The 21,264-nt window shown below is 44.4% G+C and overlaps 1 protein-coding gene across 1 annotated transcript in view; it reads right to left on the reverse strand.

Annotated features, from left to right (window-relative positions):
* The window catches only part of LOC126198609 (uncharacterized), an 82,301-nt gene that overhangs the window by 48,089 nt on the left and 12,948 nt on the right, over window positions 1-21,264 (reverse strand). Inside the window, exons 6-7 of the mRNA XM_049935062.1 lie at window positions 12,392-12,484; window positions 11,234-12,026 (exon numbers count right to left, since the gene is read on the reverse strand). Of these exons, the coding sequence (XP_049791019.1) occupies window positions 11,261-12,026; window positions 12,392-12,484 (859 nt within the window). The 3' untranslated portion in view covers window positions 11,234-11,260. The remainder of the gene's footprint in view (window positions 1-11,233; window positions 12,027-12,391; window positions 12,485-21,264) is intronic.

Raw genomic sequence — 21,264 nt, forward strand, 5'->3', positions numbered from 1 at the left:
TAAGTCACATGGGAAGAGCAAGATAGTTTGCTATAGAGCAGGAGCCCAAGGAATTTCATAGTTTCAACGAATGGAAAATCAACAGGACCAAGATGTGAAGGTGGTGGGAGAAACCAACTGCACCACCAGAAATTCATACCAACAGTTTTGTAATGCGTAATAGACAGACATCTATCCACACCAGCACACAGGAATTCCAAACTTCATCAGGATCTACTGCAAGTACTATGACAGTTAGGCAGGAGGTGAGAAAAATGGAATTTCATGGTCAAGTGGCTGCTCATAAGCCACACATCACGCCAGTTAACGCCAAACGACACCTCACTCGGTGTAAGGAGTGTAAACATTGGACGATTGAAAAGTGATAAAACGTCGTGTGGAGTGACAAATCATGATAAACAATGTGGCGATGCAATGGCAGGGTGTGGATACTGCGAATGCCCGGTACACATCATCTATCAGGGTTTGTAGTGCCAACAGTAAAATTCAGAGGTGGTGGTATTTTTAGGTATTTTTAAAGGGGGGGGGGGGCGGCTTGCACCCCTTGTTGTTTTGCATGGCACTATCACAGCACAGGCCCACATTGATGTTTTAAGCACCTTCTTGCTTCCCACTGTTGAAGAGCACCTACTCATAATGCACGGCCTCAGGTGGAGTGGTTACACGACAATAACATCCTTGTAATGAACTGGCCTGCACAGAGTCCTGACCTTAATCCTATACAACACCTCTGGGATGTTTTGAAATGTCGACTTCGTGCCAGGCCTCACCAACTGACACTGATACCTCTTCTCAGTGCAGCACTCTGTGAAGAATGAGCTGCCATTCCCCAAGAAACCTTCCAGCAGCTGATTGAACATATGCCTGCGAGAATGGAAGCTGTCATCAAGGCTAAGGGTGGACCAACACCATATTGAATTCCAGCATTACCGATGAAGGCCACCACAAACTTTTAAGTCATTTTCAGCCAGGTGTCCGGATAGTTTTGATCACAAAGTGTACGTCAATCCCAATCGACGGAAAATAAGATGGTTTTGTCAACGAATGCCATTGTCCATGAGTAAAGATGATCAAGACATTGCTGAAGATGCCGCTCAATGAGATAGGTGAGTGCAGAACTGAAATACATGGCAAAACCATCAACAAAAGGAGCCGGAGATGCCTGGCGAGAGAGGGGTCATTATAGGGTTAGTGGTGATAGCAAGGAGGACGACACTCAGGAAGGAACCCTGAGGCACACTGTTTATGTGGAGAAAGGTGTCTGAGAAGGCAGCACCAACACGTACCGTGAAAACCCAGTCTTGTAGAAATGCCCGAAGAAAACAGGGCAGGCGCACACAGAAGCCCAACATGTAAAGAGTACACAGTTCTACAGCAGGTGTTGTGCGCCTTCTCCAAATCAAAAAACGCTGCCACAGTCTGGGATTTCCGCAGGAAACCATTCATGACGTGGGTGGACAAAGTGATGACGTGGTCAACTGCAGAACAGCACACTCGAGATCCACACTGTGCAGTGGTTAGCAAATTGCCAGACTCGAGCCACCATACAATCCGGGCATGAATCATACTGGTGAGAGTGATGGGGCGGTAGCCAGAAAGAAGGTATTTGTCCTAACCAGGCTTAGGTATGGGTATGATAGTAGCTTCACACTAGCGTCTGGGGAACATGCCCTCTGCTCAGATGCAGTTGTACTTATTAAGCTTGCCCGCAAGAGAAAGGTGCTGCAACATCTTAATGTTAACAGCACCTGGCTTTGGGGCAGAGGATCGGAATGAAATGAGAGCACAATCTAGCTCCCTCACCGTAAAGGCAGCATTGTAACACGATTCTGAAAAGAAAAGAGTATCACCCGAGCCTCCTCCACTCGTTTCCGATGGAGGAAGGCAGGCTGATAGTGGGAGGAGCTCGAAATTTCCACATAATGGCAGCTCGAAGTGTTGGAGATAGCAATAGGGTCCACAATGATCGTCTGATACTGTCAGGCCGAAAATTGGGGAATGGGTCTTGGACCCAGAGAGCCGTCAGAGGTTGGCCCACACGATGGAAGAGGGAGTGGAACTGTTAAAAGAACTACTGAATGAAATCCAGCTAGCTTTCTTGTTATCCCAAAGAATGCAAAGATACTGTGCATGCATCTGTTTATAATGATTGCAGTTTGCCATCGTACGATAATGGTTAAAAATGCAGGGAGCACGTCTCCGCGCACAAATCGCATCGCAGCGTGCCTCAGCCAACTGAGGGACCGGTACACGGCGTGGTACAGAGGAAGAGCGAGGAATGGAACATTCTGCAGCAGTAAAGATAACATTTGTACGATATTCCACCTGGTCATCACAACTGGGGAAATCTTGTTCATCGAAGGTCACCAGGGAGGAGCAAAGCCTCCAGTCGGCCTTAGTAAGTTGCCATTTGGGTGTGCACATAGGTGGGGTAGGAGTTGGCAAACGGATAAAACACAAGAAATGTTCGCTCAAGTAGGTGTCAGAAAGAACGGATCACTCGAGACAATGGGCAAGCTGTGCAGTGCACAAGTACAGGTCCAAATGGGAATATGTGTGCGAGGAGTCTGAAAGGAACATGGGTGCTCCTGTGTTAAGGCAGAAGAGGTTAAGTTGATTAAGAAGGTCAGCCCAGAAGGCACCTCTCTGAGAGTTTCTGGGAGAAAACCAAAGGGGATGGTGTGCATTAAAGTCACCCAGCAGCAGAAATGAATGAGGTAGCTGCCCAATAAGCTGGAGGAAGTCTCCCCTGGTGACATCGAATGACAGAGGGATGTAAACAGTATAAAGAGAAAAGGTCAAGTGAAGAAGGAAAAGGTGAACTGCAACAGCTTGAAGACGGGTAGGGAGAGTCATGATGAAAAAATGAAGGGCTGTCACCTCAGCAGCCACCAAGTACCGGCGTATGAAGACTCGCTACTACGGGGCACAGAGGCAGGAGGATGCTGCTGCATGAGGTCTACCAAAGTGTCTGTTTTCTTCTGCTGTTGGCCTGCAGAGTCCAACAAAGAAAAATGGTAGGCAGTGTGCACCAGCGATATGGAGGCTGGCCAGGCAAGGGTAGCACATGGTGACACCATCAATGAGGATCTTCGAGTGCTGAAGGAGAAGACCGTTTGCCTTTGTTGGACTTCTTCGAGCCTTTCCGGTTAGCAGAGAAAGAATCAGATGTTAGTTGGCTGGAGGGATGTAGGAAGTCTTCACAGGAGTATTCACTCTGTCCTTTCTAGCCCACCGGTTGTGTAGCTGGTGACAACCTCAGAGCTGAATTGAGGCCACACTTCTGCACGGCCACGTTCTTCGGGGAGTGAAATGTAGCGAGAACAGTGTTACAAGTGCCGGATGGTAGAACACGGGGTTTGCAATTAGTCAGTAACTTGTGAACGAGCATGTAAGGTACTTTTTTCCTTAAACTGGATCTCTTGGACAGCCCGCTCATCGAGATACACGGGACAACCTCGAGAGGAGGGGGTATGGTTGCCACTGCAGTTGAAGCAGCGGGGAGAAGGAAGCAGACAATTGCCATCATGCGCATCCCTACCACAGGTTACACATTTGGCTGGGTGTTGACAAGACATTCGAGTGTGGTCAAAACAATGACACTTGTAGCAGCACATCAAGTTCAGAATGTATGGTTGGACTGTAATAGCTTCTTAGCCTGCTTTGATCTTGGATGGAAGCACCACTCCATCAAAAGTGAGAAAAAGAGTGTATGTGGGCACTAAGAAGGCATCCACATTTTTCATCACCTGATGGATGGCAATGACTCGCTGATCAGAGATGTTTGTCTGTATTTCGGCCTCGGTTGGACAGTCAAGCAGACGACTGTAAATAACACCACACGAAGAATTCAGAGTTCTATGGCCCTTGACACAAACAGGATAGCCGTGGAGAAGTGAAGTGGCAAGCAGTTGTTTTGGTTGAGAATCAGATGTAGTCTCCAAAAGCGAATTGCCATTCCATAAACGAGAGCAGGATTTCATACGGCCGGCAATTGCATCAACACCTTTCTGAATAATAAATGAATTTACCATTGCGAAAGGCTGACTGTTTTCAGTACGTGAAAACACGGGGAACCGTGGTGCAGCTGGGAGGGTCTTTGAATCAGGAGCTTCATTTCATTTGTCTGGTAGATTTGGACTGCAAAGATGACGATTGGCTCATTGCAGGGCTAGTGCAAAAGGCACCACTGGCTAAATGGATACCATGATGCTGAACCAGGTCCAAGAGGAGCAGTGTGGAAGGGGCCGCTTGCCCAGAAACTTGATAACCATAATCCAGGTGAGAGACAATGCTTGAAAAAGGTGGAGAAGGGTTGAACGATCCGCACCCCAAGAGGTATGGCCAAGGAAGCAAAGGACACTGAATTTACGAAAACAGTCAACCTTCAGATGATGGATATGGGGCAACCAAGTAAGCTTGTTGTCAAAAAGAAGCCCTAAGATACAGAACTGAGAGACCACGGTCAGACGCTGGGCATTGAGATAGAACTCCAGATCAAGAATACCATAGTACAGTGACAGAAAAGCACCACCCTCGATTTAGGGGAGAGAACTGAAAACCGAGCGAGAGTGTCCACATCAAAGTGTGCCAAATGGCATCCTGGAACTGTCATTCTGCAGAGGCCACGGAGTGGGAATCTGCCCAAATACAGAAACTATCCACATACAGGACAGGGGTAACCAACGGTCCAGCAGAGGCCACAAGTCCATTAACATTGATGAGAAGTAGAAGGACACTTAATACGGAGCCCTGTGGAATGCCATTCTCCTGGGTCTGTGGAGAGCTGAGAACAGAGTGAACCTGGACTCTGAATGACCGGTGATACATAAACTAGCGAATAAAAATCATGAGTGTAAGAAGGATCTGATGGCACCAAGGCTGTGTCGTTGGCCTTACGAAGATCAAAGAAAACTGCGACAAGATGGTGGTGCTGAGAAAAGGCTTGTGCTGAACTGTGGTTTTCAAAGCAGATGATCAATCAGAGACCATACCTCCCGAAAGCCACACTGGTAAAGAGATAAGAGGTCCTGAAATTCAAGGACCCAAATGAGTCAACAAGCCACCATCCATTCTAGTAACTTGCAAGGTTCATTGGTCAGACAGACTGGCCAGTAACTATCAAGGGATGATGGATCTTTGCCAGGCTTAAGGATGGGATCCATAATACTGCCTCTCCATTGAGAGGGGAAAATGCTTTGGAGCCAAATACTGTTAAATACCTGGACGAGATACGGGTGTTGTGGAGGAGTGAGGTGTTGAAGCAATTGGTATGGACGGAATCAGAGTGAAGAGCTGATCGTGGGAAGAAGATGGCCGGAAGCTGCTCCTTGTCCACAGAAGGTTCACTATAGGATTATACCTGACAATGGGTAAAACATAAGCAGGAAGCTTCAGCTCGCTATTTCTGGAGGAGGAAGGCAGCTGGATAGGAGGCTGACACCAATGCCGTTGCAAAACAGGTTGTGAGGTGTTCTGCGAGAACTTATGGATCTGTACAAAGGCCACCTGGAAGTGCAAGGCCCATAATGGAAAACCTGCTGACGACCTTGGAGGGTGTGGAGTGTAGCCCACGTCCGTGATGAAGGAACAGAAGAACCTAGGAGAGGAGACAAAGTGTTCCCAACACACCCATTTGCTCTATTTGATTAAGTAGTGGGCTTTAGTGTGAAGATGTTTAAAGGTAAAAAGAGCGGCAGAGGACAGGTGCTGCTTAATATGTTAGAAGATTATCACGGATAGTGGTCGCAATGGTTGTGCTCCATCATGGAATTGGTCGATGGCGAACATGGCCCGTAAAGCAGGGAACGGCAATGTTCGCAGTGTGGGTTATCTTATTGGACAGATCATGGAAGACTTCATCAATACAACCTGACAAAGAAGGTGGAAACATGACCCAGGAGGCTTACAGAAGCGAGTCAGCATGAGGAAAGTCCAGGGTGGTAACCAGATCATTGGGAGTCAGGAAGGGAACATGAGAATCAACGGCAAGTGGACACTATCACAGAGGTCATTGTGTGGTGACCACTGTATGGAAGGAAGAAGGAGAGGGGAAGAGAGTGAAAGATCAGTCGCAGAGAAAGTGCCATATGCTGCACTAAAATGAGTAGGGAAACCATCATTAAGAACGCAAAGGTCGTGGTCTGCAAGAAATTGGTCATTGAGGGACCTCCCCCCCTGACTAGATGAAAAAGCACTGCCCGACAAAGGGTGAGTAAAGTGCGCGTCATTTATGTTGGCGGCCGAGTTTAGGTTCGTTCTGCGCATCTGACGTCACAAAACACAGTCAGCCAATGAACAGAGAACGACGTTGCCAGATCTCGACTGCAGTGAAGAGCATGGACGAGTGTCTTCAGTTTTAGAAACGTTAAGTCATAAATAAAGTAATAGAACAAAAACAATGTCTTGATAGCAGACTTTCTTTTATAGAAAGTTTGGAAAAAGCATTCTTTATACCAATTGCTTCATATTCTATTAATTAATTAAATCAAACAAGCAATAAGACTCCTTATTCAGGCGATAGCAAGGAAAGGTGTTTGTATCAATCTCACGAACAGCTTTTTCGCAATAAAGAACAGCGGTAATTGTTTATTTCCCATTGTACTTCGACGAAGCGTGAGTAATTCACAGTCATACCAACAGTGTTTGTCAGTATTTTGCATGACGTGTTACAGTACTCGTGGCTTTCTACAATGAGACCAGTTGCGTTAGCGTAACGGTTAAGGTGTTGGGCTTCTACGCGAAAGGTTTGAGTTCAAACCTTGTGCAGTGCTTTATTATTTTCATTTTTTAAAAACAATATCGAAGTGTCTTACTTCACGAATTATATTCGTTTGAATGCAATTTTTTGAAATTTATAGTGCTTTGTCTCTTCATTAACCCTTTCGCTGCTGCAGACACATGCTCCGCGCATTCCGCGCTGTGCGCGTATTTGTCATCACTGCACTGCTCGCCTGTGCAGACACATGGTGTTCCCACTGCTTTGACACACTTATCATTCGATTTCACAAAAACTATTTGGCCCAAAAATTTGATTTTTACACGTCTTCTTGACTGATACCCTCCCCCCATAAATGACTTAATTTTGTTTCGATGTTCAATGCAGTTATTATGCAGCATTAAATGTAGTAACCCATTGCACGAAATTTTGAAGAGTTTGCAGAGGTAGAAGTCCATAGCATATACTTTCCGTATGGTCGATTTTAGTTGCCACAATGTTGAGAATGAAATGTGGACAAGATACCTAAATTTCATATAAAATTTACTGTATAACAATATCTCATTTAATTTAAGTACCACATAGGTGTCGTATGTAATATTGAAAAATATTCAGTCTTTTGCGACTGTAATAAAAGTTTTATTTACACCAGACGCGTTTGGCTTTATTTTAAAGCAGGTATGCGCAAGCCGCCAAGATAAAAGAATTGAACTATAGCATTAAAATCCCCAAGGAAGAGGAAGGGAGGGTGGAGATACTGGAGGAAGGCAGTTAGAACAGCGTATGTAGGTGGCCTGTCGGGAGGGAGACAGATTGCAAACTATGATTGCAGAGTCCAAGTGGACTCTTAACAGCAACTGCTTCCAAGGGGGTATGAAGTGGGATCCATGTACTAATAGTATCCATACGGTACAGTGTGTAGACGCCACTGGAAGACCTCAAAGGGATGATGTCGTGGACCATATTCAAAGACTGGTGAGGTGTAATGGACACAGGGATGTTGCCAAGATGGTCACAAACACAAAGCGTTGCAGATTGGGCAGCAGAAGTAGTTTTGATCAACAAGGAATCCGACTGCATCTTACTGAGACACTGCACTTAGCCAATCTTGTCTTTGACATTTTTCACAAAAAATAATGGCTCTGTGGCGGCGAATGTTCCCCGTACATCCTTAGACCAGGTCTGGCACTCATCCCCGGGTGCAGCCCTGGAACGGAAGGACAAAGGGACATAAGAAGCAGCATTCAATGATCCGTTACCAACTGAAGAGATGGCCATAGAAGAATGGCCAGATTTTTGGAGCTTGATATGCTTCATACACAAAGCATCTGCCACTCCAATCAAGGGATCTCCTGGTAGGCACCACTTAGCTATAGCAACGGCTTTTTGGCACAGCGGCCACATTGCTGAGAGTTCTGAAGCTCTGGGATGACAAGTGACGATTCCTAGGCATACGTGGAGAGGCAACAATTCAGCTATCCCTGTGTTGTGAGGGTGCTAAGCCAGATGGGTACACAATAGCTCCACCACGCAGACTGGCTACAAGTGTTGGTGACCTAGTGGGGAGGTGGGGGGCTACAGCAGAGACAGAACAGGAGAAGGAAGGGATGAAATGAATCCATACCACTGACACTAGGGAGGGAGTTGTTCTCCAAATGGCTCACACTACGGAGAGAAAACATAGAAGTGGAGGTCAAATCCCAAAGGAGGAGGACCAAAAACGCCATAAAGGAAGGATGAAAGAGAAATGCTGCTAAGGAGGAATAAAACAAGAAACCAGGGGGATAACCAGGTTGAAACAAGTAATAACACAGAGAGGGGAAGGAGAGGATAGTGGGGAAGTAGTGAGGACGGGGAGGGAGGGGCACGGGGAAGGAAACACAGCCCTGGAAGGAAGAATGGGCTGCAATAGCTCACTGTCCTGTGGGTGCCACACACAGACTAATTAATGAACCATGAGCCGCTTGGGGGGTGGGAGAGGGGGAGTGGGGAGGAGACAGAGATAAAGATTGCATTTCATTATCACAGAGTCTAAATGGACCCGAACAGCCATCGCTTTCAGTGCAGTATGAAGAGGAAACCAGGAACTAACAATGTCCATGTGGACCAAAGTACGACACCACGGGAGGCTCGCAAAGGGCCAACCTGGCTCCAACAGACGGCTTAGAAACCAAAAAGAGTCAGTGAATGAGTACCCACAAAACGAGATTCCTGAAACACAACACAAGCTACAGAGTAGAGAGAAATAAGAGGCTGCAATTCTGGAAGGTGCCAATATAAACCATTACAGTTCCATTGGAGGCTTCTTATCCTGAAGGAGGGGGGTTCCTTGAGGGAGCCCCATCCCCATGGATGCTAGAGAAGAGAGTCTCTTCTGCAGCTGAGGAGAAGAGATTGGTTCCACAAGGGGAGGGAATGGGAACCACCAGGGAGGAGGAAAGGGGAGGGAGAGGGGGAGGAGGCAACAGAAGCAAATGTAGACATTAAAGATATCAGGCAGAGACAGTCAAATTTATGTTGGGCCTCAGTGTAGGCTACAAGGTCGAGAGTTTTGAATTCCTGGAGCTTCCTTTCCTTTCTAGAGATCAAGCAATTCTGTGAGTGAGGAAAATGTGGACCAGAACAGTTCACACACTTGGACGGTGGTTTGCAAGGACTCGCCACATGGAGAGAGCAGCTGCAGTCCCCGCAAATAGGATTCGCCTCCCATCCCGAAGATATGTGACCAAATTGGAGACACTGGTGGTGGTGCTTCACATGGCAACGGTAAACTGTAACTTTGATTTTGTCAAGAAGAGTACCCTTCAAAAGCGAGGATGAAAGCACCAGTATCAATGTTATTGCCCTGAGGACGTATCTGGACTCACTGGACAAAATGAATGCTGCATCATGCCAGATTAGTCCAGAGTTACTTGTTAGGTTGAAGAAGGAGGAAAATAATGCCCTGAGTATTATGTAAGGACGATTGAGGAATAATGTTCACCAGGTTGGTTGGTTGGTTTGTGGTGTAAAGGAACATGTCTCCTAAGGGCACAAAAGGGCTGACTGAGAGAAGAGGTCTTAATCAGTAGGGAACCACATCGCACATTAGAAAGTGAGCCAACTTTAACAAACTTATCTTTGGTACATTCTACGAAAGAAGAGCAGTTTGGAAGCAGCAAAAGTCTCCCCATCTTGCCTGGAACAAACCAAGTAACAGGCAAAGGGTTTCGCCCTGAGCTGGTGGGCCTGGTCCTTCTCCCATGGGGTGGCCAGGCAGTAGTAGTCTGAGGAAGCAAAAGCAGGAGCAGAGAGAGAACCATTCCTATCTCAAGAGACAGCCACGGAAGAGCGGCCAGAGATATGGAGCTTAGCACACTTCATGTGCAGAGCAGACCGCCTTGTACCACCCACTCCGATCAGTCTCACTCTATGGACGCCACTGCACTGTGGCAAAGGTCGCCTGACACGGGTGTCATTGCTGGGAGTTCCAAAGCCCCTAGAAGATGAGCTGCTACTCCTCAGTGTATACGAGGTGGTGGCAGCTCAGGTAGAAGAAGTATCATGCCTGTATTGTCATACTTAACAGCCCCACCCCACAAACTGGCTACATGTGCTAGTGATCTAGTGGGGAAGGAAGGGGGAGAGAGAAACATATGCCAGAGAAGCTAGGGAGGGAGCTCTTCCCCAAATGGTTCACACCACTGAAACAAAATTTATAAATGGATGTCAAACTCCAAGGGGTACCAGAAAAAGCCAATTAATAAAAAAATGAGAGTGGAAACATATGACACAAGACCAAAAAGGAATATCAGAACTAAGGAAATAGCTGGATCATCATAAAGGAAAACACCAAGGGAGAAGGAGGGGGAGAGGAGGAGGGGGAGAGGAGGAGGGGGAGAGGAGGAGGGGGAGAGGAGGAGGGGGAGAGGAGGAGGGGGAGAGGAGGAGGGGGAGAGGAGGGGGAGAGGAGGAGGGGGAGAGGAGGAGGGGGAGAGGAGGAGGGGGAGAGGAGGAGGGGGAAAGGAGGAGGGGGAAAGGAGGAGGGGGAAAGGAGGAGGGGGAAAGGAGGAGGGGGAAAGGAAGAGGGGGAAAGGAAGAGGGGGAAAGGAAGAGGGGGAAAGGAGGAGGGGGAAAGGAGGAGGGGGAAAGGAGGAGGGGGAAAGGAGGAGGGGGAAAGGAGGAGGGGGAAAGGAGGAGGGGGAAAGGAGGAGGGGGAAAGGAGGAGGAGGAGGGGGAAAGGAGGAGGAGGAGGGGGAAAGGAGGAGGGGGAAAGGAGGAGGGGGAAAGGAGGAGGGGGAAAGGAGGAGGAGGAGGGGGAAAGGAGGAGGGGGAAAGGAGGAGGAGGAGGGGGAGGAGGGGGAGTGGGTATGGGGAAGGGAATGCAGCTAAGGAGAGAAGAAAGGCTGCAATAGCTAGAGGCCCATGCAACACACACAATGGGGGAGGGGACTGGATCTAAATGACTGAACCATTCAGTCCCTCTTACACTACTCTCTACTGCATAATTTGACTTGACACATTAAACACACTCACCTCTTGAGTTCTGCCTGCTAAGGAATATTACGCCCAGCCCCATATTCCAGTTGACTGCTTGATGGTATCATTGTTGTCCCTGCGGGCACGCGTCACAGCACTTGCTTCCCCCTTCACGCGCATTCTGTGACGAGCCAGCACTGCTTCTCGTTTCATCAATGACTTCTTTACACGACTTTGGATGGCCTGTGGAGCAATTGTTGCAGCAGTGGAAGTACTGCGGAAGCTACGAGTGTCAAACGAGCCTGTCGTTACACTGTTACAGTCCCTTGTGTTATCATCATCACTATAATCACTGAGAGAAATGCCCATGGCACTGCCTTCACAATTCTCCTTATCATGCTCTTCAATTTCATCTTTAAATTTAATGACCCTAGATAATTGCTCTGCAGTGTTCTGGCACAATTTTTCATAATTTTCTTCACATTTCTGCAGGTGTTCATTTCCACCCTCCTCTGTATGTTGCTGCTTTGCGTCAACACAACTACATTCACTTACTGAACCCTGATTCCCAGTCCTTTCATCACATGTGCTAATACTTTCTACCTTGACATCTCTTTCAGACAAGCTGTACACAGTCTGAGTTTCTGTTACGTTTCTCTGTTTGTCAGACATCTGACATGTTCCCTCTTGTACTTCTTGTCTCAGTTCATCCACATTTACACTACTGCTGTCATCCTCAAGGTCACCACTTCTGTCATCTTCCTCAATGCCCATTTCAATGTTGAGATATTTGTCCATCTGCCGTGTAAAACCACTGGCAAGGACCTCAACATCCAAAGTATCTTCTCTCCTGGAAGAGAGAGAACGTTTATGAGAAAAAGGAAGATTAGGATTTAATGTTCAACTACTGACAATTTCATCGAAGACTATGCACAGAATGACTGAATGACGACAGTACAAAAAATTGTTTGTAGCCTTTTTTTTCTCTGCACAGTGTGCTACAAAGGGAATCACACCTTTAGTCTCCTTTTAAGAGCTTTGAGCACATTTGTTTACTGAAATTACAATGGTTGCTAGTTATATCAACTACTATCCAACTTCTAACAGTTCAGAGGGTATACAATTATGGGTTGGCTACTTCACCTAGTCTACTCTACATTTTATTTCTGATATATGAAGTAATATAAAAAGTAAATATCAAGAAACATCTCTTACATGATATCGCTGAATGATGGATACAGCGTACTTTCATAACCAAATCGCCTTCGGAAAAAATCACGGACACAGTTGACATCTCTGTTAAAGAACCTGTTCACAAAGACAAAATTTACTTTATAAAAACTATTGCTAATGCTTCATTAACAAATTACAATCCACTGACATTTTACACACCCCTGTAAACAATGTAACACATTAACATCAACCACTAAAGTAAGCAATACACTGAGTTGTTACTGTGTTTGCTGTTTGGTCATGACCAATCTCTAGAGTATTTGTTGTAGCCCATAATTCTTCGGGTGCTAGATTTATTTTCCACGGGTTATAACAAACTATTTTTAAGTTTCTATACTTATTTCATTACACAGGCCTACTTAGGAATGAATATTATTTTTTGAAGAAAATATAAATCTTTAGTTTCACATAATTACAAGGAGACAGAATGGGTGCCCAGTCATTAGTTTAAGGAGGTGAAATTCTAGGTGCTGCCAGCAGGTACATGCAAAAACACTAGCTTAGTTTTTGCAACTGTTAGTTCCTTCCTCAAAAAGAAAGGAATGATAGATTCAGGGAGGTTAAAAAGGAGGGGCAGGTCATTTCACTCAGACCCAAAGGCTCAGAGGGTACAAAATATTTAATTTATGGGCATAGCATTTGATTTACAGAACATCATGTGTGAGTGAGTGAATGAAAAGAATTTCTACTTAAAAATCTTCTAAGGAATATTGACAGTCACTATGGGATGTATTTGTCAACAGAATTAAATTCACTGACATGAAATGAATGGTGACAAAATAATTTAAATGTAGTTCTATGAAATTGTGCAAAACCGAGTGTCACATTCCTAGAAGGTGAAATATGATAGCAGCTTGTCAACACTGAGAAAATGTGTGTATGATGGTATATGTGTATCGTGTGCATTAACAGATCATGTGGGTGCTTTCACACATGAATCTGCATTTGATCGTGGTGGTGATATGAAACTTCCCGGCAGATTAAAACTGTGTGCCGGACGGTAGGAGGCGAGGTACTGGCAAAAGTAAAGCTGTGAGTATGGTGCTTGGGTAGCTCAGTTTGTAGAGCACTTGCCCGCGAAAGGCAAAGGTCCCGAGTTTGGGTCTCTGTCTGGTACACAGTTTTAATCTGCCAGGAAGTTTCATATCACCGCACACTCCACTGCAGAGTGAAAATCTCATTATGCTTTTATCTCTTCCAATTTACTTCCAGTTTTAATTTCAGTCTGCCAGATGACACTTCACATCACAGAACAACTTGACATGGGAGTCCAAAAATCGGATTTTCTTTTTTAAATTTGTAACCAGAGTTGAGAAAGAACATTGATAACCAAGTAGAAGCCAGATAACCCAGGTGATTTGGAAACCATAGTTGCACAGTATACCAAAGGAGGACTTTTCTGACAATATGACCATTCTGTGCAATGTTCTCAAGTGGGGAGCGACTATTTAGAACACCTGAAGCATTACAATCACCATCTTAACTTCTGTTTTTTATTACTCCAGTCTTGAAACTTTTTGGACCGACAAGGTTTCCTTATGTTACTAGAAAACTTAACAATTCCATAAGAATTCTCCTACATATTTAATAATTTAACTGGATAGATAAAAAATCTACTCACCAAGTGGCAGAAGGTGAACACACCTATATAAAAGAAAAAAAGTTTTACTTATGAAAGCTTTCAGAGCCAGTGACTCCTCCTGGCATACAGGTTGAAGGGGAAGAAAGAGGGGAGCAGGAAAAGGACTGAAGAGGTTTGGGAAAACAGGTAGAGTTCGGAAAGTCACCGAGAACCCCCGGTAAGGGGAGACTTTTCTATTTTATTTTTTATCTACCCCGTTACATTATGTTGTGCCAAAATTGGTTATTTTCATTGTTATGCATATTTAGTAAGTCATTTATGAGTGCCAAATACAGTAACAATCCATGTCCTGATCCTTATGGAATGCCCTATTTGAAGCTGCCCCCTCCTAAATTTAGTTTCCCTGTTAATGAGACTAAGTACATTCTGTTCATGCAAAGGAAGACAGAACTGAAAAAAGAATTGGAAGAGGGAAGGAGGAAATGGGTGATTAAGACTCAAGCACTAGCCCAACTGGAAAACTATGTTCTATGGTCAAGATAACCATGTGAGCATTAACCTCATGTTACTTCACAAAAAATTTAAATCAAGGTGGTTATACGCCTATTTGAACAAACTTTTACTTAATACAGATTCAGTGTCATAAACAGTCCACTGGCTTAATCAGTCCATTCACGCAAGGGGAGTGCCAATATCAATAGCATTTTAGTCTTTAAAGCGCAGTTAAATACATACCAAAAAATTAAAGTATTGGAAACTTTAGAAAAAGTGCCAACAAGATACACAACAAGGTAACTTACTCAGTCCAATTTAGTTTTTTGGCAAATTCATAGCTCTTTTTTAACCTTAATCTACAACAACATTTGATAAATGCTGCCCACCCATATACAGATGCTATATAGTCAGACGCCCCCCGCCCCCCCCCCCCCCCCCATGAACCATGGACCTTGCCGTTGGTGGGGAGGCTTGCGTGCCTCAGCGATACAGATGGCCGTACCGTAGGTACAACCACAACGGAGGGGCATCTGTTGAGAGGCCAGACAAATGTGTGGTTCCTGAAGAGGGGCAGCAGCCTTTCCAGTAGTTGCAGGGGCAACAGTCTGGATGATTGACTGATCTGGCCTTGTAACACTAACCAAAACAGCCTTGCTGTGCTAGTACTGTGAATGGCTGAAAGGAATGGGAAACTGCAGCTGTACTTTTTCCCGAGGGCATGCAGCTTTACTGTATGGTTAAATGATGGTGTCCTCTTGGGTAAAATATTCCAGAGGTAAAATAGTCCCCCATTCGGATCTCCGGGCGGGGACTACTCAAGAGAACATCGTTATCACGAGAAAGCAAACTGGCGTTCTACGCATTGGAGCGTGGAATGTCAGATTCCTTAATCGGGCAGGTAGGTTAGAAAATTTAAAAGGGAAATGGATAGGTTGAAGTTAGATATAGTGGGAATTGGTGAAGTTCGGTGGCAGGAGGAACAAGACTTCTGGTCAGGTGAATACAGGGTTATAAATACAAAATAAAATAGGGGTAACGCTGAAGTAGGTTTAATAATGAATAGGAAAATAGGAATGTGGGTAAGCTACTACAAACAGCAGAGTGAACGCATTATTGTGGCCAAGATAGACATGAAGCCCATGCCTACTACAGTTGTACAAGTTTATATGCCAACTAGCTCTGCAGATGAAGAAATTGATGAAATGTATGATGAGATAAAAGAAATTATTCAGGTGGTGAAGGGAGATGAAAATTTAATAGTCATGGGTGACTGGAATTCAAGAGTAGGAAAAGGGAGAGAAGGAAACATAGTAAGTGAATATGGATTGGGGCTAAGAAATGAAAGAGGAAGCCGTCTGGTAGAATTTTGCACAGAGCATAACTTAATCATAGCTATCACTTGGTTCAATAAGATTTTATACATGGAAGAAGCCTGGAGATACTGAGAGGTTTCAGACAGATTATATAATGGTAAGACAGAGATTTAGGAACCAGGTTTTAAATTGTAAGACATCCCCAGGGGCAGATGTGGACTCTGACCACAATCTACTGGTTATGAACTGTAGATTAAAACTGAAGAAACTGCAAAATGGTGGGAATTTAAGGAGATGGGACCTGGATAAACTGAAAGAACCAGAGGTTGTACAGAGTTTCAGGCAGAGCAAAAGGGAACAATTGACAGGAATGGGGGAAAGAAATACAGTAGAAGAAGAATGGGTAGCTATGAGGGATGAAGTAGTGAAGGCAGCAGATGATCAAGTAGGTAAAAAGATGAGGGCTAGTAGAAATCACTGGGTAACAGAAGAAATATTGAATCTAATTGATGAAAGGAGAAAATGTAAAAATGCAATAAATGAAGCAGGCAAAAAGAAATACAGAAAGGTGGAAGGAGTATACAGAGGGTCTGTACAAGGGCAATATACTTGAGTACAATATTATGGAAATGGAAGAGGATGTAGATGAAGATGAAATGAGAGATACGATACTGCGTGAAGAGTTTACAAACCACTGAAAGACCTGAGTTGAAACAAGGCCCCGGGAGTAGACAACATTCCATTAGAACTACTGACGGCCTTGGGAGAGCCAGTCCTGACAAAACTCTACCATCTGGTGAGCAAGATGTATGAGACAGGCGAAATACCCTCAGACTTCAAGAAGAATATAATAATTCCAATCCCAAAGAAAGTAGGTGTTTACAGATGGGAAAATTACCAAACAATCAGTTTAATAAGTCACAGCTGCAAAATACTAACATGAACTCTTTACAGACGAATGGAAAAACTGGTAGAAGCCGACCTTTGGGAAGATCAGTTTGGATTCTGTAGAAATATTGGAACACGTGAGGCAATACTGACCTTACAATTTATTTTAGAAGAAAGATTAAGGAAAGGCAAACCTACGTTTCTAGCATTTGTAGACTTAGAGAAAGCTTTTGACAATGTTGACTGGAATATTCTCTTTCAAATTCTAAATGTGGCAGGGGTGAAATACAAGGAGCGAAAGGCTATTTACAATTTGTACAGAACCAGATGGCAGTTATAAGGGTCGAGGGGCTTGAAGGGAAGCAGTTTTTGGGAAGGGAGTGAGACAGGGCTGTAGCCTCTCCCCGATGTTATTCAATCTGTATATTGAGCAAGCAGTAAAGGAAACAAAAGAAAAATTCGGAGTAGGTATTAAAATCCATGGAGAAGAGATAAAAGCTTTGAGGTTCGCCAATGACATTATAATTCTGTCAGAGACAGCAAAAGACTATGAACAGCATTTGAACGGAATGGACAGTGTCTTGAAAGGAGGATATAAGATGAACATCAACAAAAGCAAAACGAGGATAAAGGAATGTAGTCGAATTAAGTCGGGTGATGCTGAGGGAATTAGATTAGGAAATGACACAGTTAAAGTAGTAAAGGAATTTTGCTATTTGGGGAGCAAAATAACTGATGATGGTCGAAATAAACAGGATATAAAATGTAGACTGGCAATGACAAGGAAAGCGTTTCTGAAGAAGAAAAATTTGTTAACATTGAGTATAGATTTAAGTGTCAGGAAGTCTTTTCTGAATGTATTTGTATGGAGTGTAGCCATGTATGGAAGTGAAACATGGACGATAACTAGTTTGGACAAGAAGAGAATAGAAGCTTTCGAAATGTGGTGCTACAGAAGAATGCTGAAAATTAGGTGGGTAGATCACATAACTAATGAGGAGGTATTGAATAGAATTGGGTAGAAGGAGTTTGTGGCACAACTTGACAAGAAGAAGGGACTGGTTGGTAGGACATGTTCTGAGGCATCAAGGGATCACAAATTTAGCATTGGAGGGCAGCGTGGAGGGTAAAAATCGTAGAGGGAGACCAAGAGATGAATACACTGAGCAGATTCAGAGGGATGTAGGTTGCAGTAAGTACTGGGGGATGAAGAAGCTTGCACATAATAGAGTAGCATGGAGAGCTGCAGCAAACCAGTCTCAGGACTGAAGACTACTACTACTACTACTACTACTACTACTACTACTACTACTACTACTACTACAACATATAGTCAGAAATTCATCTATCGAGTATTTTGTATCCCACAAAATAAAGAACAAATTATGTCTGCTAGATGTGGCAAAGGTGAGCCTACAAGGGGTGCTTGTGTTTGAGTCCACAACGTAAAGGTTACATTCAGAGTTTGTACCCAGCCAGAGATGGAGGCGTACGTCGTCACAGAAGTTGTGTACTGACGATTCCATAAACACAGCAAAGCAGGTATGCAGCAGTGTATGGGCCATCCGAAGACAAATCCAACATGAAATCCAAGTACACAGTGAGGTAGTCAACAATGGCCTAGTATGGCACCTTACAGCTTCATATAATAGAGTGATCTACTCAAGGAAACATTCGAGGAGACTGTACAATGCTTCATGGCAGAGGGCTTGTCCAGCAGTCAGCATCTGCAGTTGCCTCTAGTGCCACATACGGCCTCTGTCAGGCTCTGCCTCCCAGCAATATGCTCTACACTGAGCGTACCGATATCACCCAGTGGTAGATCAAACATCTCTGTTTCATCTTGCTGTGGGGATGAGTGTACATTATTCCTAATTCCCTTTAACTGGTAATGCTGGGAATGTATTGGATGTGGAAGTGTGGAGGATGTTTGTAACAGCCAGCAGCTCTGCCATCATGGGGTATGATGATATAAGTCTCACTTAAACACAGTTACATTTTCTGGGCAGTCTCTGCTGGGGCCTTCATGAGCTCATCTCTGTTTCAGTCTGAGGAGGTGAAGGTCGAAATTGTGTGTGACACAACCTCTGTATGCTTGTCTCCTTTGGATTGTAGTTACACTGCTGGATGAGCATAAAATTGTAGGTTATGGCACTGTACACACGGAGGCAGGAATGACTGCTGGCTGAAGCAGAGGGTGGGGGGGTCTGGGTGGGGGAGGCAGCAGCCAATCACGGGGCGATCAGAGGGTTCACGTGGCTCTCGGGTAGTACGCCAGTTTTCTGTAATCGCAGCTGCAGTTTGCTATATGGGCAAACCAGTTTGTTTTGGCCTGCCACACCTTAGAATAACTGATGCCCCCGATAGCATATTACAATGCCTACAGTCCATCCGAGGATGTGGTTGAACTCGCAAAACCATTACATGAGAGCCTGCAGGGTAATATGGTGTTAGGCACGAGCTCTGGGTGCTCAGGATTACCCAGCAGCAAACAGTACCAGTGCCCATGTGGCAGTTCTGCTCGACTGCAACCTGTGATAGTGGGTGACCATTAGAGCAGGAGGATGCTCATTAAAGCATCCATGGGAGACTGAGTCCGCACTGTCTTTGCCACAAGAGTTTTCAAATAATGTGATTACCACTCACTCTACTTCTGAATTTGATGCCGGTTGGAAAGGAGCAGTGGTGACATAGGATGCTTTGTTTCTCTGGCAGAAATTCTTGAACTCAGATGACACAAACTTAGAGCTGTTGTCTGATACAATTGTATGATATATTCTCTCTCATGAGTATTGTTTGTGAGGGGCCTGGATCACTGCCAGGGAGATAGCCAAGGACATATGTGAAACTGGAGAGAGCATCAACCACAAACAACAACACAGCACTTTTGAACGGTCTGGCAGAATCAATATGCACCCTTTCCTGTGAGTGCTCTAATGTTGGCCATGAGGAAAAATGCTATTTGGTGGCTGGCTGACTCAGGCAGCATGTGTGACAAGACCAGACCATTCTTTCTATTTCCTAATCCACACCTGGCCAGTATACATGTCATCACACTTTATTTCATGTGGGTCATGTCCGAGTGTATCTGATGGGGGAACTTTGGAATTCTTGGCCTGTGCATTTTGGACTAATAACCTGACATTGTGTCCTCCATGGCCGACATAATGACACCATCCTTAGGGTAGAGACCGTGTCGGAGGAAGAAATAGATGTGATATGACATGTATGCTACTTTCATTAAGTACTTCTGTCCACCCACGTCCTTGACGCCATGAATAATAGCTAGTGATTCATTAACTATTCAACAATAATTTCTTTGTGCCATTGATGTTTTGGAGGCGTACAAAAATTGCTCTGTGCCTTCATTATTTTTGTGCAATAGAACCACCCTGATTGCATACTGTGACACACTGATGGGTATCATCAGGGTTCTGCCAGACTGTGATGCAGGAAGCAGACCATAGGTACGTTTTAAGCTGCATGAGACCTTCTGGCAAGTTGTAACCACCTTAAAACTAATATAATTTCTGCATAACAGGTTTAACAGATGAGCTACCTGAGCAATGTACTGCATGAATTTGTCATTTGATGTTACTTTCAGCAGGAATGGCTGTAAATGTTGTAGGGGGGGGGGGGGGATAGAAGATTACTGCTTTTGCATGAAGCTGATATTACCTCAGTTTTACTTCATATACCACCGAAATATGTGAAAGTATGCTGGAAAAACTACATTCATCCAGACAACAATGTAACCCACTTGATTGACGAATCAATGAGTGCTTGCAGATTTCTGCCATCTGTCAAGATAGTCTCATCTCTTCCAAATATCTTTGAAATATGGTCAGCATATTCATAAAACAAAGATAATCTATTATATATGTACAGTCCATACAGTGTCTCTAAGAGTTTCTGGATTTCTAGATTTGATGGTAATTTAAGTACACACCCACTTAATTTTAGTAAACTATTGACCCCCAGCTAGTAGTTTCAGTAACTCCTCTGGCCTTGGAATAGGATAGAAATCTACATTGCTACAGTCAATGATGGTAGCATTAAAATCAATACAAATACATACACGTCATAAGTTTCTTAATAACTACCATGGATGATACACACCGATTAGATGTAATGGGTGAAAAAGCTCCCATTCCTTGTAGTCTGTCCAGATCTGCCTTTACCAGCTCACATATGGTGAATGGAACTAGACAAGCTTTTCAAAACTATGATTGAGCCAAGGATTTGAGGATATGTGAGCTGTAAAATTTTCTCTACGACCAAGATCAAACTGAAACATCTGCCTGTACCACCACAATATTTTCAAGTGGTTGAACAGTGTGGTGTGACAAACGCAATTTACTTTCTCAGTATTCTAAAAAGCAAACAATGAAAAAGCATCAAGAGCACATATGTTAGCTACTATGGGTGAAGCTATTACTAAAAGTGCTAGTACCAAATGTACATTTTTATACTCAAGCTTGCACTGTAATTTGGCCTTTTGTGTGGTATCGTTTGTTCACCGTATGAAGTCACTTGCCGCTATGGTGGCTGGAGCGGTGGAGAGCCCAGCCACCAGT

The sequence above is a fragment of the Schistocerca nitens genome, chromosome 8, assembly GCF_023898315.1.
Source record: "Schistocerca nitens isolate TAMUIC-IGC-003100 chromosome 8, iqSchNite1.1, whole genome shotgun sequence".
NCBI lineage: Eukaryota > Metazoa > Arthropoda > Insecta > Orthoptera > Acrididae > Schistocerca > Schistocerca nitens.